This window comes from Chrysemys picta, unplaced genomic scaffold (assembly GCF_011386835.1).
Source record: "Chrysemys picta bellii isolate R12L10 unplaced genomic scaffold, ASM1138683v2 scaf263, whole genome shotgun sequence".
NCBI classification, from domain to species: Eukaryota; Metazoa; Chordata; order Testudines; family Emydidae; genus Chrysemys; species Chrysemys picta.
The window spans coordinates 53,085-69,965 of NW_027052970.1; the positions used below are offsets into that span (position 1 = coordinate 53,085).

The following is a 16,881-nucleotide window of genomic DNA, read 5'->3' on the forward strand; positions in this document are numbered from 1 at the left end:
GCCCCGCCCCCCTGCCCTGCCTGCAGCCAGCCCTGCACCCCCTGCCCACAGCCAGCCTCTGCCGCACCCCCTGCCCTGTCTCCAGGCAACCCCTGCCGCACCCCCCTGCGGCCCTGCCCAAAGCCAGCCAGCCCCACACACCCCTGTCTCCAGCCAGCCCCGCACCCCTTGCCCTGCCTGCAGCCAGACCCTACCTCCAGTGAGCCCCTGCCCAGCCTCCAGCCAGCCCCATGTCCACTGGTGCCCTGCAGTTCCCAGGGCAGTAACCCTGCACACCTGCTTCAATGAGGGGGGCAGGGAGCAGCTGGGACCCACACATGTGCACACCACTAGGGTGACCAGACAGCAAGTGTGAAAAATCGGGACAGGGGGTGGGGGATAATAGGATCCTATAAGAAAAAGACCCAAAAATCGGGACTGTCCCTATAAAATCAGGACATCTGGTCACCCTAGCACACCCCCAGGGAGTGGCGGGGACCACACACGAGAAACGGAGCTCATTAATAACCGATCAACAGCATATATGATGCAATGTACAGAATATATAATTTTATTTTTTATATAGTTATGGAAAGTAAATAATACATGGAAGAAATTAAAGGCTTTTTTTTCCATTATTTTTTTTGTTAGTCATCCCTGCCGGGGCCCCGCCAAAAATGTTCGATTTGGGCCCCGTCCTTCCTAAAGCCGGCGCTGCTGGAGAGAACAGGAGGATTCAGTCAGCAGGGGCTGCCGATCCGTCCCATTCACCAGGGCTGCCATCCTGCGGCTTCAGCATTAGTGGCTGGGGTGACTTGGGGAAAGGTCTCAACCTCCCCACATCCCACTTCACTGCTGCCAGAATCCCTCCTGCCCCCCCGCTACAGTCCCCTCCCTACCCAACCTGGGTGGGGCTGGAGGAGAGGGGTCTGAGAACTTGAGCTGTGGATTGGAGGTGGAACAGCTGTCAGGGGCACTGACGGGGAAGTGGCAGGAGCTCCCCGTACAAGGAGGGGGGTTGCCACTGGAGGTCACTAGGAAGGACAACAAGACTCCATCCTGGGAGTCAGGAGGGGGAATCCATCCCTCAGAGGTGGGCAGGGGCTGGGTGGAAATGCTGCTGGTTCCAGGGGCCGTTAATCCCCCCTGATTCCTCGGAGGCGTCTGAGTCTCAGACAGGTTCTCGTTCCCTTGCAGCAGGAGGACGTCACGGCCAATGTGATGCGCCAGCTCCGTATCATGCGGCACTTGCACCAGGTGCCCGAGGCGCTGCAGGGCCTGTGCCTCTGAGGCCACCAGCAACTCCCGCTCCCTGCTGGAGGTACTGCTCTCGCTCTCTGTAAATTGGGAGCTAGTGGAAGGGGAAATGGAGCCCCCTGGCACTCACAGAAAGCTGATTACAGAATGAGCCCGAACTGAGAGGCACCATATCCGCCCCCCTAAAGAGCCAGACTTCAGTGGTGATACAGCCCAACCGGGGTAGCAACAGGATTGAGAACGAGGTAGGAAGTTCAGAGCAGCAAGGAAAGCCTGGAGGGGAACTTGAGAAGAGAGGTTGGAAAAGTGCAGCAAAGAGAAAGGAGCAGACCTAGCTGTTGGGTCCAGGGCCCTGGGCTGCTATCAATGTCAGGGTGGGACTGGGTTCCCCTACCGGCCCCAGAGGAGGCGGCGTACACGCACCTGGAGAGGGTTCCCAAGCCCAGCAAGGGGGCTACAGGCTGAGCAAGTGCCCCAGCGATGGCAGAAGGACTTCTGTCTGTGGAAAGACCTCTTTGAACTTTTAGTGTGAGGCAAGCTGGGCCCCAGAAGGGTGGACTAAAGGTGGTGACCTGGCCGGAGTTACCAGGCAGAGAAACTGCCGTGGTGCTGGAGCGACCATGGATGGGGGACGCTAGCCCAGCGAGAGGGCTGTGATGCCATGCCTGGCCGCCGGGGGGCACCTAACGATGAGTAGATTAATTTATGATTAGCATAGTTGGCAGGATTGAGTTCCCCCTGTGATCCGTGAGGGAAGTCTTGGTTGCTGAAGGAATCATAGAATATCAGGGTTGGAAGGGACCTCCGGAGGTCATCTAGTCCAACCCCCTGCTAAAAGCAGAACCAATCCCCAGACAGTTTTTTCCCCTGATCCCTAAATGGCCCCCTCAAGGATAGAGCTCACAACCCCGGGTGTAGCAGGCCAATGCTCAAACCACTGAGCTATCCCTCCCCCAAGCAGGTGTATCAAGGGACCAAGCTGGTCGCTGGATTTCCCACTTCAGTTCCAGGGACTGGCTAAGCAGCCAAAACAGATCTAGGGGTTTCTCCTGCAGCTCCTAGAAAACCAACAGACGCAGAAGGAAGTGCAGGTGGAGCTACAGATGCAGCAGCAGCAATACCTGTGAGAGATCCTGCAAAGGGAAATCAACCCAGGATCTGCTATGCCCATGGACAAAAAGAGCAGAGAAGGAGAGCATGCCTGGGCTGTGCTGAGAAGGTTAGCCCAGGGAGAAGGGCATGAGAAAGTGTACAAGCGTGGCCTAAGGCCAAGATGGGAGCAAGAGTTCTTTGTTTTGGGGGCAGAGAAGCAGGCCACATCAAAAGACACGGCCTGCTTAGGAAATTGCTGAGTGGCTGAACGAGGGGCCAGGGCCCTAAGAAGTTAGAAAGAAAGGAGAAGGAGAAGGTGTCCTCTGACACAAACCCCCATGAGGCAGGCAAGGTGGAGGTGGCTGGGGGGCTCCACCAGTATGTCACAGAGCTACTCTCTGTGGATCACCCCGCTCAATGAGTGTTCATTCTAGGAAGCAAGCCGGCTAGACAGTAAAACAGCAGAGGCTGCTCCCAATGCTACACTCGGTTTCTCAGAAATGAGTAGACTTTATGGGCAGAAGAGACCGTTAGAGCATCTAATCTGACCCCCTGCATATCACAGGCCTTTCTGCACCATATGGGGCAGGCAGAGCTCTGCCTGGGCGCAGGGGGAATGGGATGGGGGTAGATCAAGGAAAGGGGAGAGGGGAATGGGTGTGAGGGAAAGAGCTCCTGTCCCAGATGAAGGAATTTGGGGGCAGAGGAAAGGACCCTGCTCCACAGAGAGGGGAGAGGGTTTCTGTGAGTGCCAGGGGGCTCCATTTCCCCTTCCACTAGCTCCCCATTTACAGAGAGCCAGAGCAGTACCTGCAGCAGGGAGCGGGAGTTGCTGGTGGCCTCAGAGGCACAGGCCCTGCAGCGCCTCGGGAACCTGGCGCAAGTGCCGCATGATACGGAGCTGGCGCATCACATTGGCCGTGACGTCCTCCTGCTGCAAGGGAACGAGAACCTGTCTGAGACTCAGACGCCTCCGAGGAATCAGGGGGGATTAACGGCCCCTGGAACCAGCAGCATTTCCACCCAGCCCCTGCCCACCTCTGAGGGATGGATTCCCCCTCCTGACCCCCACGATGGAGTCTTGTTGTCCTTCCTAGTGACCTCCAGTGGCAACCCCCCTCCTTGTACGGGGAGCTCCTGCCACTTCCCCCTCAGTGCCCCTGACAGCTGTTCCACCTCCAATCCACAGCTCAAGTTCTCAGACCCCTCTCATCCAGCCCCACCCAGGTTGGGTAGGGAGGGGACTGTAGCGGGGGGAGCAGGAGGGATTCTGGCAGCAGTGAAGTGGGATGTGGGGAGGTTGAGACCTTTCCCCAAGTCACCCCAGCCACTAATGCTGAAGCCGCAGGATGGCAGCCCTGGTGAATGGGACGGATCGGCAGCCCCTGCTGACTAGGGTTACCATACGTCCGGTTTTTCCCGGACATGTCCTGCTTTTCGGCAATCAAACGCCCGTCCGGGGGGAATTGCCGAAAAGCCAAACATGTCCGGGAAAATGCCGGCCGGGCACTTCCCCTCCCGCGGCTGCTCTGCTCTGCTCCTCCCCTCTCAGACTTTAAGAGCCGAGCTGCCCGAGCCAGCGCTACCGGCTTCGGGCAGCCCCCCCTGCCTCCGGACCCCCAGCCGCTGGCCAGGCACTTCCCTTCCCGGGCTCCAGCTGAGCTGCTCCGCTCCTCCCCTCTCAGACTTTAAGAGCCGAGCTGCCCGAGCCAGCGCTACTGGCTTCGGGCAGCCCCCCCTGCCTCCGGACCCCGAGCCACGGGCCAGGCACTTCCCTTCCCGGGCTCCAGCTGCGCTGGGGAAGCGCCGGCCGGGGGCGCAGGGTCTGGGGGCTGCCCGGCAAACCGTGAAGCCGGTAGCGCTGGGGCAGCCCTTTCCCCATGGCTGGGAGTGGGAGGAAGGAGGGGGCTGAGTTAGGGCGGGGAAGGGGTGGAGTTGAGGCGGGGCTAGGGGTGGGGAAATGGGCGGGGCCAGGGCCCATGGAGGGTCCTCTTTTTTTATTTATTAGACATGGTAACCCTACTGCTGACTGAATCCTCCTGTTCTCTCCAGAAGGGGTCCAGCCTTGCCAGCAGCAGGACAAGCGTCCCCTGCCCATGTGCCTCAGCCTTGCCTGGTCAGACGCCATCACCCGTCAGTCCTTGGCCTCCCAGGCTGCCAGTGATGGGAGCAACTCTGGATGGTGGCTCGGGTGACACAGACACCAGACCACTAGGAATTGGGTGCGGCCCTGTGGGACAGGAGAGTCTCGCAGAGGGCACTTGGGGGACTCTCCTGCCCTTCCCAAGAGCGATAGCACCCTGTCCTAAGAACATAAGTCTGGGATGAGGCAAAGCTTGTCATTAATTAACCTGGCTAACGAGCTGGGTGGAGCTGCTCCGGAGACAAGCTGGCTCGCTCCTGCTCATGGAGGTGAATTCATCTCCCTTCCCAGGAGCACCTGCTCTCCCTTTCATTCCCCACCAGGCTCCTTGTGCCAGGCCAGCGAATGGCCACAGGATGGGAATGAGGCCTGGGCCCCGCCCCAATCTCCTGAGTCTAATGCAGCTGCTCAACTTTTCCCCCATCAGCTGCTGGGTTTCCCCCAGGAGGGAGTAGGTGACAGGGAGAGAGAGACACACACATTTGTCCTTCTGGTTGCAGGGCTTGTGTCCTTCCAATCCCATTGGTGGCTGCACAGTGGGCAGAGTCCTCGCTGCGTGCCTGGCCCAACAGAATTGCAGGGCGTGGTGTGGAACACAGAAAGAGATAGAGAGACTCATCCTCCAGCCGGGGTCAGTCTGAGAGAAATTGGCTGGGGTCCCAGTCTCACTCTTCTAGCGGGTGCCATTTCCCAGCTGGGTTCCTTATCCCTCTGGTGCAGCAGCAGCTGGTAGAGCCGGTAAACCCCATCCCTGGCCTGCCGGCTGATGTCCTTGGCTGGGTCACTGACGGACAGAGCCAGCTGTGCCATGTGGTGACCCATCCTGGGGAATTCCGCTGAGTTCTAATGGACGGGAGAGGGAGAGGGGACTCCATCAGCATTTTCCTGTTAGCTCCCAGTCCCCCCGGGCCAGGACTCTCCTTCCCCTCAGCCCCTCTGCAGGAGATGCTAGAGGATAGGAGCTAGAGCCAGACCCTTAATTTCCTCTGCCCCCAAGGAAGCCTGCAGCACAGGGCTGTGGACAGGGCCCTCCATGAGGACTTGCTTCCCCAGCTGCTCCAGGATGACAGGGAGGCATGAACCTGGAGCACAGTCCCCTTAAAAGCCCAGAGTCACCACTTAACTAGGACAAGAAGAACTTGACTCAAGCCAGGCTCACTCTCTGCTCTGACTCTGCCTTCCCAAGAGGAACACTCCTAACCCACAGCCCCTGCAGCAGCAGATCCTACAGCCCGTCAGAGCCAGATCACCTACCCCTGGAGTCAGGAAGCTGGGGTCAGAGACGTACGTCAAACTCAGGGAGGGTGATGGTGAATCTGAGCAGGGCCGTGCTGCTCTTAACGGCCCTGGCTCTCTCTCGCGGCACCCTGGACACGATCCAGTAGTTAATGTGCTGTGGGGAAAGGAGGCATTGCACTGACTGCCCTGACCAAGGATGCCCACTGGGGGCCCGGCTAGGAGGACAGACTGGAAAATGGATCTAAGAGTGAAGGTAAAATTGCCCCCACCCCTCTCATCGGGCTCACCTCCAAGATGTACTGGAGCCTGTCGCTGTCTGGGGACTCTGCCAGCAGGTTCCCCAGCATGGCGTCCAGGAGGTCTGGCAAGACCCTAGGCAGATCCTGAAAGCAAGGGAGAGCCATGGGTCAGAGTTAGGGAAACTGGGGCTAAACTTGCCACAGGATGGGAAGTGGGGTCTCTGGGAAGCACTGGTGTGACCCCCAAACACATATCCTGGCCTCTCTCCTTCACATCCCACTGCAGGCAATTAGCAAGGACTCATGGCAGGATGACAGCTGGCTCTTCAATCCATGACTTTAGCTGATCTACCTGCACTTGGGCGGTGTCCTTCTCCATGCCCAGGGTGAAGACGGCGTGCAGGGCAGCTCGAAGGAGGTGGGTCTCCAGCTCTGGCTCCACAGCAGGTGTCATGGTGCTGGAAGAGAGAGGAGCCGGTATTAGACTGTGCAGTGTGGGGATGGGACTGGCACCAACACGCAGGTTAAACTGCAGGGAAATAGGCACAGGCTGGCAAAAAGGGAAACTGAGGCACCGAGCCAGGGAATGACAAGGCCAAGGTTTCTCAGACAGACAGTGGCAGGGCAGGAATAGCACCTGTTCCCTGCACCCTGCTGCCCCTCCTGTATCTGATCCTGGGAGTGAGCCTCTCCCCAAAGCCGTTGCAATGTTACTGGAGTGAAAAGAACAGCCCAGCCAGGAGAGAGTGACCCTTCCCCGCACCTCTGCCAGAGGAGCCACCCTTGGGCGGTGACCTGGGAGTGGGAGTGGGAGGGGCAGTGACTCCCAGCCCTGGGCCTGAGCAGCACTGGGGTTAGGGGAACCGGGCCGGAGGGTCTCGGTACCTGAGGTTGCCCACAGCAATCAGGGAGTTAGCGAGGACAGCGCCGGGTGGAGAGTTATCAGGCAGCTCCTCAATGAGCTCCTGTGAGACCCAAAGGAGACAAAGGAGCGTGTGAGATTCGGGCCACACTGGACATTGCTGGTTTCCTATTGACCTGTGGGACTTTGGGCAAGTTGCTCCCCGCTCTAGGCTCTGTCCCCAGCAGTCAAATGGGGATTTCATACTTTCCCACTATTGGAAAGTGCTGGGAGAATCCCCCAGCAAAAGCTGCTCTGACAGTGCTAAGCAGCATCTGACCATTAGAGGTCAGAGCACACTGCCCAGGAGGAGGAGTGTTTGGTTCTGGGCTGTTGGAGTACGGGCTTTCAACCATCTGTGCACACATATTATACTAATTGCATCTAGACCACATCTCCCTAGTTTGTTTGTGAGAATGTCCTTATTAACACCAAGATGGATCACATCTACTGTTTACCCACCTCCACTAGGCCCGTAACCCTGCCAAAGAAGGAGCTAGGATTTGTTTGGAATGATTTGTTCTTGACAAGTCCATGCTCACTAGTCCTAAGAACCAAATTGTCCTGTAGGTGCTGACAAACTGATTGTTTAATAAGGAGTTCCAGTATCTTTCCAGGTATGTTAATGGATGGGAAGACGTTCTTTTTCAGGGATCTCTGACGAGAACTGGGGCACAGCACGTAGTTTGTTGAGGCCATAAAATGGAGACAGGCACCTCTTCTCTTCTCCCAGCACCCCAGATACCTAAAAGGGTGGGACTCACATCCCTCAATGGGCTTTAAAAAAGACAATGGTTACAATGTGGCCCCAACCATTTCTGGTTTCTGCAGACTAGATGTTTTAGCAAAGTTTAGAATTCCTTGGTGCTCAACACCGTGAAACTCCCCTTTCTCCTTTACAAAGGGCTTTAACGCCCCTTATCTCACCCAGGCTCTCGACTGCCCAAAGTTGGAGAATTGTCCCTGTTCCCACTGCAGAGCACCCCCCACGACACACACACAGAGTCCTCCTGGTGGTGGGAGGGGAACAGAGGAAAGGACAGAAGACGTAAGAGATGAAGAGAAAGGAGGGAGGGATGGAGGAAAAGGTAAAACAAAAAGGACAAACCCTAATGTCCCCAGTGATTCTAAGGGACAAAATCCCAGGTGGGGAATAAAATTCGACCACCTTAAGCTAGTGTTTTCCATGCCTAGAATTCAGCTGGCGCCAGATGCATCAGACTCAACAGGTTCCAAACCTCTCGGAGGCTCTTACCTTCTAAACAGGGACGTCTGTTTTCTAGTAAAATCAGGAAAAAGAAAAGAGAAAACTCAAAAGAGGTTCCTCCTGGCGCTCACGTACGTGACCCTTAATACTCTCTCAGTCCTCAAAGAGAGACCTCGAGAAGGAGACTTGCTGAAGCAAAGCTACAGGGGACTTTGAGGTTTCCCTGGCACTGCGCCCCTGTCCTGCCTGGCTGATGTCAGCATCTCTCTGTGAGGTCACCACCTCCCCAGCACCTTTGACCAATAGGCTGAGATCCTGCAAAACGCCTTTGTGATGTCACTGCCACACCCACTGCTCCCCTGCAGTGCTAATGTCCTGCCACAGGGCAGACACTTTGGAGGTTTGAGCTACACAAAGAAGAGACACTTAGATCTCAAAAATTAGATGAGATGTTTCAGTCTGAGCTAAGTAGTTGCTGCTCTTAACAATTGCAACATAATAAAATACAAATAAAATAGACTATTTCAGCCATTCTATTATGTCCTAATCTGATCTGAGTAAACGTGATAGGACACCTCATCTTACGCACTGCTCCTAGTGACACTCTCCAATAGATCCCCATCCTCCACCTGTCGGGAGGTAGGTAGGAGCGGATTGTTATCCCTACTTGAAAGAGGGAGAAGCTAAGGCTGAGAAAGGAGAATTGACTTGTCTTAGGTCACACAGCCAGTCCGTGGCAGAGTTGGGAATAGGACCCAAGAGCCCTGATTTTCAAACTAACCATCGGATCTTGAATTTCAGACATTGAATGACCTGAATAAAGTGTTCTCAAGTGAGTTCCAGACCAGCAAGAGTTCATAGTAATTATTCAGCAAGTATTTTAGGAGAACTGGAATGGTAGAGAAAATAATGAACTGCAGAGAAGCAGCAAAATTTGTTGAACATATGACTGGTTATGACTATTTACTTGTTCTTAAAAGAAAACAACAGGGACCTGAGTCTCCTCCCTGTCAATAACCCCCTGCTCAGCCAATCAGGGTAGAGACCGAGGGGCGGGAGGATGAGGGTTCTCACCAGAGAGCCCAAAGGATGGCCCAGGTCACCGCTGGGGATCACTGTCTGAGCACTATTTCAACGCCACATTTTTCGGTGGACCTCCCACAATGGGAGTTGTAGAGCACCCCCCACGACACACACACACCCCTCCTGGTGGTGGGAGGGGAACGGGGAAAGGACAAAAGAAGTAAGAGATGAAGAGAAAGGAGGGAGGGATGGAGGAAAAGGTAAAACAAAAAGGACAAACCTTAATGTCCCCAGAGATTCTAAGGGACAAAATCCCAGGTGGGGAATAAAATTTGGCCACCTTAAGCTAGTGTTTTCCATGCCTAAAATTCAGCTGGCGCCAGATGCATCAGACTCAACAGGTTCCAAACCTCTCGGAGGCTCTTACCTTCTAAACAGGGACGTCAGTTTTCTAGTGAAATCAGGAAAAAGAAAGGAGAAAACTCAAAAGAGGTTCCTCCTGGTGCTCACATACATGAACCCAAATACTCTCTCAGACCTCAAAGAGAGATCTCGAGAAGGGGACTTGCTGAAGCAAAGCCACAGGGGTCTCTGAGGTTTCCCTGGCCCTGCGCCCCTGTCCTGCCTGGCTGATGTCAGCATCCCTCTGTGAGGTCACCACCTCCCCTGCACCTTTGGCCAATAGGCTGAGGTTCTGCAAAAGGCCTTTGTGATGTCACTGCCACACACACCCCTCCCCTGCAGTGCTAATGTCCTGCCACGGGGCTGACACTCTGGAGGTTTGAGCTACTCCCTGTGGATCACCCCACTCAATGAGTGTTCATTCTAGAAAGCAAGCCGGCTAGACAGTAAAACATCACAAGCTGCTCCCAATGCTACACTCGGTTTCTCAGCAATGAGTAGACTTTATGGGCAGCAGAGACCGTTAGAGCATCTAATCTGACCCCCTGCATATCACAGGCCTCCTGTCTACCACAATAGCTACTTTTGGGGCAAACACATTCCGGAAAGGCATCTAGTCTTTATTAATGACATCAAGAGATGGAGAATCCACCACTTTCCTTGGTAGCTTCTTCCTGTGGTCAATCATCCTCGCTGTTGAATATTTGTGCCTTATTTGTCATAGGAATTTGTCTCTTTTCACCTTCCAGCCATTGGGTCTTGTTCTGCCTTTCTCTGCTAGACTAGAGAGCCCTTTAATACCCAGTATTTTCTCTCCATTAAGGCACTTCAACACTTCAATGAAGTCCCCTTCAATCTTCTTTTGATAAGCTAAACAGGTTGAGCTCTTTCCATAGCTCACTAGAAGGCATTTTTCTCCAGCCCTCAGAACATTTCATGGCTCTTTGCTGCCCCAGCTCCAATTTCTAGGACCATCTTTTTCAAAGGAGGACACCAAGTAGCCAGGCCTGGGACCTAACCCTGGTTTTCCTGGCCTTGCTGCTCTAAGTTTAGTCACAGCCACCATGTCTTTTCCCCCGTGTCCCTTAACCCCACGTCACTGCAGAAGAGAGATTTTCTGGTAGCCAGCTGGCTCTCCTGCATGTGGATGTCGTTCCAAAAGACGTGCTCTGACTCAGTCCCATGCTATGGTTGGCTGAAGGAACCACGTGGTCACATTCTAGCCCTGAGTTATACAGGAGGGGCGACTAGATGCACATAATGGTCCTTTCTGACCTGAACCTCTATCAATCGCTACATTTTCTGCTGCTAGGAAGAGAACTCTGGACCTATTTTCTCTCATTCACTTTCAGTCGGAATAATTTCAATCCAGGCCAAAGGATTTCCTCTTCCATTGTGTCTTCAGCACCTTTGGGAGCAACCAGTTACTGTTACCCACAGGTTACCAGTTTCAACCTGTCCCAGGGTGAGATGGCAGGGAAAGGGGTTGGAGCTCAACTGCACCTGGCCCAGGTGATGCAGGTCCCTAGGGTGAAGGGAATAAGTGTGGGGGTCACGTGACAAGACGCAGCCTGTGACTAGGACCCAGGCCTGCTGAGAGATAGAAGGGCAGCCTGTACTCAGCCAGGAGAGAGACCCCAAGGGAAGCAGGCATGGGAGGGGCTTGGAGAGTCCTTTAAAGGTCAGGGACAAGCTGGGAAGGGGCCAGGCTGAGCACTAAGGACAAGGCCCTAGGAGGGAAAGACAGGGCAGTTTAGGAGATGGGGCAGATAGTCCAGTTGGTTTCGGCTCCCAGGACCAGACACCCAGAGGTGAAGGTGATTGTCGGGGCTTCTGTCCTTCTTCCCCAGTGTAGATTTGATAGTGGAGAAGACTGATGCCGTAAGGGGGAAGTGAGTTACCCCAAGGTCACCCAGTGAGTTTATATCACCAATGCATACTCGGAAGGATCTAATAGAAATATGGATTTTCCAGTCTCTTCTTTCTAGGAGTCCCCAGGGCTAAGGTAAAACCCCTGCGGCCCCTCCCCTTGGAGTACTGCTCACCTCCAAGATGTGCTGGAGTTTGTCTGTGCTGGGGGGTGCTGTCAGCAGGATCGAGAGCTCGTCATCCATGTTCTCTGGGCAGGCCTTGCTCAGAGCCTGCCAGCGGAGGGAGACCAGGGGTCAGGAGCCTGCATTAGCACCGGTGTGCCATTGACCAAGAGCTGGCTGAGGTAAGCGCCGCCTGGCCGGAGCTCGCACCCAGAAACCCTGCCCCAGGTCGGAACCCCCTCCCACACCCAAATTCCCTCCCAGACCTCACACCCGGCACCCCAACCCCCTGCCCCAGGTCGGAACCCCCTCCTGTACCCTAATCCCTCCCAGACCCCACACCCCCACCCCAATCCCCTACCCCAGCCCTGAGCCCCCTCCCGCACCCAAACTCCCTCCCAGAGTCCGCACCCCAACCCTCTGTCCCAGCCCGGATCCCCCTCTGGCACCCCAACCCCCTAATCTCCAGCCCAATCCCAGAGCCCGCATCCCCACTGGAGCCCTCACCCCTCCCTGCACTCCAACCCCCAGCTCCAGCCCAGTGAAAGTGAGTGAGGGTGTGAGAGCGAACGACTGAGAGAGGTGGGCTGGGCTGGAGTGAGTGGGGGTGGGGCCTTGGGGAAGGGCATGAAAGGGGTTGGGTCAAGGGCGTTTGGTTTTGTGCAAGTAGAAAGTTGGCAACCCTACTTAAGGACCTTTGAAAAGCAGCCTCCTTAGCACCGCTCCTGATACCAGGGGCCAAGGCGCCCCCGGACATGAGAACCACAATAGGCCAGAGCAAAACGCTGCGTTAGAAATCGGAGCTCAGGCTGCCAAGCGAACGATAGCTGACAGACAGGGGATGTGGGAATTAAGGTTGTGCCTTCAGCCAGCAACTGGTGTTCATCCATTTGCACCACACACACACCTGTAGGCAGGGCCACTATTTCCTTGTCTGTCTGCCTGTTTAGCGTCTCTCGGTCCTTACTGTGCCCATCACCGTGGTGTCTGAGTGGCAAACCAAGGGTTTGACGTGTGCATATGAAACTGCCTGACTGGAAGGACGTGGTTTGGTGTGGATCAGTGACTGCTGGGGCGATTGGTGGCAGAAGGCTCTGAGGGCCTGGCTCATTCCGACCTGGCTCATTCCAATGGCTTCTACAGCTGAGAGCAGCCCAGTCTCCTGCCTGGGTCCGACGCAAACCAGGAAGTACAGGACCACAGTTAATAAGAACAGCTCAAAAGATCATTTTCGCTGACCCAGCCCTGCACAGATTTCCAGCTTAGGTTTGCATTTTCAGCAAAAGTTCTTCTTGATTATTTTCTCCCAACCCCCTTCTGCCTCCATAATAGCCAGCCACCCCGTCAGTCGCATCCTGGGGCGCTCCAGGGACAGCGTGTGTGCGTGTATGTGTACATCTGTACATATGTGTATGTGTACATGTGTGTATGTATGCGTGTACGTGTATGTGCACATGAGTGTGTGCACATGTGAGTGTGCGTGTGTATGTGTGTACATGTACCCCAGTCAGATGTATACATCTGGATTTCCTTTGAAAGAATTTTCAAATTGAGCTGATCAAGTGCAATGGCAAAGCACCCAATTCCTCTGCCCCCCAACTGCCTTCGTTGCTTTAACGTACAACCTGCTCTGCTGGCACCTCTGACTCCTGAAAGCCCTAACGCTCCAGGGGAGCAGGCCGTACCCTACCCTTCCCTGGCTGCCCCGGGTGTTACCTCGGAGGGAATCGTTCCAGATTCCAATGGGTGGCAGGTCCAGGGAAGAGCCTTATCTGGGGGGAGGCTGTACCAGACCCGCCCGACCCAGGCAGGCTCCCAGGTACTCTCTGCTCGGGGCTGATAAGGCTCCTTAGCAGTTTCTCTCCAAACAAATTCCAGTTCAAGATACCTGAGAGCTCCACAGCAGGGCAGCATCCCCAGAGCGCAGCAGGGCGGGGGTTAGGGGGAGCAGTCGGTAGCAGCACCTGCTCCTCGTACGGCAGGAGCGAGAAGTGCCAGCCTCTCTGCACAGAGCAGCAGCGTTCAGCATGGGCCAGACGTGCTGCGGTGATGGGTAAGAGCGGGCTCGGAGAGCCAGAGGGTCTGTGGGGCAGCGCTGGGCCCTTCTGCTCCGCACTAGGGCCGGGTGGGCGTGTTCAGCTGGGATTGGAACCCACCAGCACTTGTGGGTGTGAATGTGGGGCTGGAACTCAATGTGGGGCGCTACTGGGGGGAAGGGCAGAGAGACACCTGGGCTGAGACCCCAGCTCCAGGGACACAGTCACTCCTGCCCAGCCGGGTAAAATTGCCCAGCTGTGTGACAGCCCCCCCATCCCCGAGGGGTTCCCCCCCCCCCGGTATGTCACAGCAGGGTAATGTGCATACTGAACGGCAGGGGTTGCCAGAGACTGGCTGGGAGAGGCCTTTGGGGATGGAGGAAGCAGCACTAAGGTACATGCCAACCTCCCTACAGAGGAGGGGCCGTGCCCCACAGGTGTGGGGCAGGGAGCTGGGACACTGCGTGGTGGGTCATTGTCTGGCCCAGGCCCTTCCTAGCTGGAGGCCGAGGCATTTTCTTCAGGTCACCTTCCGCTGCAGCTTGGCCACGGGCCCCCATACCCTCTAGTCCAGCCAGGGATCCCAAGTGGGGATTGTCACGGCTGGCTCCTCCCTGCCGCCAGCAGCTCTTCACTGCCAGGGAATTCCTGAAATCCTGTGTGCTCCTCCCCCCACACCTCCTGGGGCTGTGAGTGCCCTCCTCCCGGACAGCCCCCCCCCGAGAGCTCTGAGTGCCCCTGGCCAGTCCCTCCCCTCAGCCCCCCCCCACTTCCTGGGGCTCTGAGTGCCCTCAGCCTGTCCCCCTCCCACACCCCGGGGCTGAGTGACCTTGGCCAACCCCCGTCCCTTCAGGAGGAACTCCCAGTACCCACCCAGCCCCCACACCTCAGGGTTCCCCTCCCTGCGGCTCTGTGGCCATACCCCCACCAGGGCCGACTTTAGGCCAATTCAACCAATTCCCCTGAATCGGGCCCCAGGCCCAAGCCCCGGTACGGTGTACCGGCAAGAGCCAGTGCGCTGTACCAGGGTGGTCCGGCTTCCCCAGGGGGCAATTTAAAGGACCTAGGGCTCCCAGCAGGGGCCGGAGCCCCAGGCCCTTTAAATTGCCACCAGACCCCCACTGCTGGAGCCCTGGGGTAGGGCTGCGGGGCTCTGGGGGCTATTTAAAAAGTCTGGGACTCCCGCTGCCTCTACCGCCCTGGCCCTTTAAATAGCCACTGGAGCCCCGCTGCTTCCCCAGGGCTCCCGCGGCTATTTAAAGGGCCGGGGCGGTAGAAGCAGGGGAGCCCTGAGCCCTTTAAATAGCCCCCAGAGCCCTGGGATAGCGGGGGACTCGGGGGCTATTTAAAGCTGCCTCTGCTGCACCCCGTCCCCGCACCAGCCCCGCACCGCCTGCCCTGCCCGCAGCCAGCCCCGTCTCCAGCCAGCCCTGCACCCCCTGTCCGCAGCCAGCCCCTGCTGCACCCCTGCCCTACCTCCAGCCCCGCCACCCCTGTTCTGCCCGCACCAGCCCCGCCCCCCTGCCCTGCCTGCAGCCAGCCCTGCACCCCCTGCCCACAGCCAGCCTCTGCCGCACCCCCTGCCCTGTCTCCAGGCAACCCCTGCCGCACCCCCCTGCGGCCCTGCCCAAAGCCAGCCAGCCCCACACACCCCTGTCTCCAGCCAGCCCCGCACCCCTTGCCCTGCCTGCAGCCAGACCCTACCTCCAGTGAGCCCCTGCCCAGCCTCCAGCCAGCCCCATGTCCACTGGTGCCCTGCAGTTCCCAGGGCAGTAACCCTGCACACCTGCTTCAATGAGGGGGGCAGGGAGCAGCTGGGACCCACACATGTGCACACCACTAGGGTGACCAGACAGCAAGTGTGAAAAATCGGGACAGGGGGTGGGGGATAATAGGATCCTATAAGAAAAAGACCCAAAAATCGGGACTGTCCCTATAAAATCAGGACATCTGGTCACCCTAGCACACCCCCAGGGAGTGGCGGGGACCACACACGAGAAACGGAGCTCATTAATAACCGATCAACAGCATATATGATGCAATGTACAGAATATATAATTTTATTTTTTATATAGTTATGGAAAGTAAATAATACATGGAAGAAATTAAAGGCTTTTTTTTCCATTATTTTTTTTGTTAGTCATCCCTGCCGGGGCCCCGCCAAAAATGTTCGATTTGGGCCCCGTCCTTCCTAAAGCCGGCGCTGCTGGAGAGAACAGGAGGATTCAGTCAGCAGGGGCTGCCGATCCGTCCCATTCACCAGGGCTGCCATCCTGCGGCTTCAGCATTAGTGGCTGGGGTGACTTGGGGAAAGGTCTCAACCTCCCCACATCCCACTTCACTGCTGCCAGAATCCCTCCTGCCCCCCCGCTACAGTCCCCTCCCTACCCAACCTGGGTGGGGCTGGAGGAGAGGGGTCTGAGAACTTGAGCTGTGGATTGGAGGTGGAACAGCTGTCAGGGGCACTGACGGGGAAGTGGCAGGAGCTCCCCGTACAAGGAGGGGGGTTGCCACTGGAGGTCACTAGGAAGGACAACAAGACTCCATCCTGGGAGTCAGGAGGGGGAATCCATCCCTCAGAGGTGGGCAGGGGCTGGGTGGAAATGCTGCTGGTTCCAGGGGCCGTTAATCCCCCCTGATTCCTCGGAGGCGTCTGAGTCTCAGACAGGTTCTCGTTCCCTTGCAGCAGGAGGACGTCACGGCCAATGTGATGCGCCAGCTCCGTATCATGCGGCACTTGCACCAGGTGCCCGAGGCGCTGCAGGGCCTGTGCCTCTGAGGCCACCAGCAACTCCCGCTCCCTGCTGGAGGTACTGCTCTCGCTCTCTGTAAATTGGGAGCTAGTGGAAGGGGAAATGGAGCCCCCTGGCACTCACAGAAAGCTGATTACAGAATGAGCCCGAACTGAGAGGCACCATATCCGCCCCCCTAAAGAGCCAGACTTCAGTGGTGATACAGCCCAACCGGGGTAGCAACAGGATTGAGAACGAGGTAGGAAGTTCAGAGCAGCAAGGAAAGCCTGGAGGGGAACTTGAGAAGAGAGGTTGGAAAAGTGCAGCAAAGAGAAAGGAGCAGACCTAGCTGTTGGGTCCAGGGCCCTGGGCTGCTATCAATGTCAGGGTGGGACTGGGTTCCCCTACCGGCCCCAGAGGAGGCGGCGTACACGCACCTGGAGAGGGTTCCCAAGCCCAGCAAGGGGGCTACAGGCTGAGCAAGTGCCCCAGCGATGGCAGAAGGACTTCTGTCTGTGGAAAGACCTCTTTGAACTTTTAGTGTGAGGCAAGCTGGGCCCCAGAAGGGTGGACTAAAGGTGGTGACCTGGCCGGAGTT

The 16,881-nt window shown here is 56.6% G+C and overlaps 1 protein-coding gene across 1 annotated transcript; it reads right to left on the minus strand.

The window, feature by feature from the left end:
- Nucleotides 1-3,744: 3,744 nt before the first annotated feature.
- LOC135978435 (uncharacterized) lies at nucleotides 3,745-9,804 on the minus strand. Its single transcript, XM_065579384.1, has 4 exons — nucleotides 6,835-9,804; nucleotides 6,302-6,407; nucleotides 5,998-6,093; nucleotides 3,745-5,314 (listed from the first exon to the last, which is right to left on the minus strand). Exons 1-4 carry the CDS (start codon nucleotides 7,053-7,055, stop codon nucleotides 5,087-5,089), a joined length of 651 nt encoding a protein of 216 aa, XP_065435456.1. The 5' UTR covers nucleotides 7,056-9,804; the 3' UTR covers nucleotides 3,745-5,086.
- Between the last annotated feature and the right edge of the window lie 7,077 nt (nucleotides 9,805-16,881).

Excerpts from the sequence above, each read along its gene's own strand:
- LOC135978435 (XM_065579384.1), bottom strand. The coding sequence starts at position 7,055 with ATGAAATCCCCATTTGACTGCTGGGGACAGAGCCTAGAGCGGGGAGCA. Across the intron at positions 6,094-6,301 it reads AGGACACCGCCCAAGTGCAG|GATCTGCCTAGGGTCTTGCC; the intron begins GTAGATCAGCTA and ends CCTTGCTTTCAG. Across the intron at positions 5,315-5,997 it reads GGCTCCAGTACATCTTGGAG|AACTCAGCGGAATTCCCCAG; the intron begins GTGAGCCCGATG and ends CCCGTCCATTAG.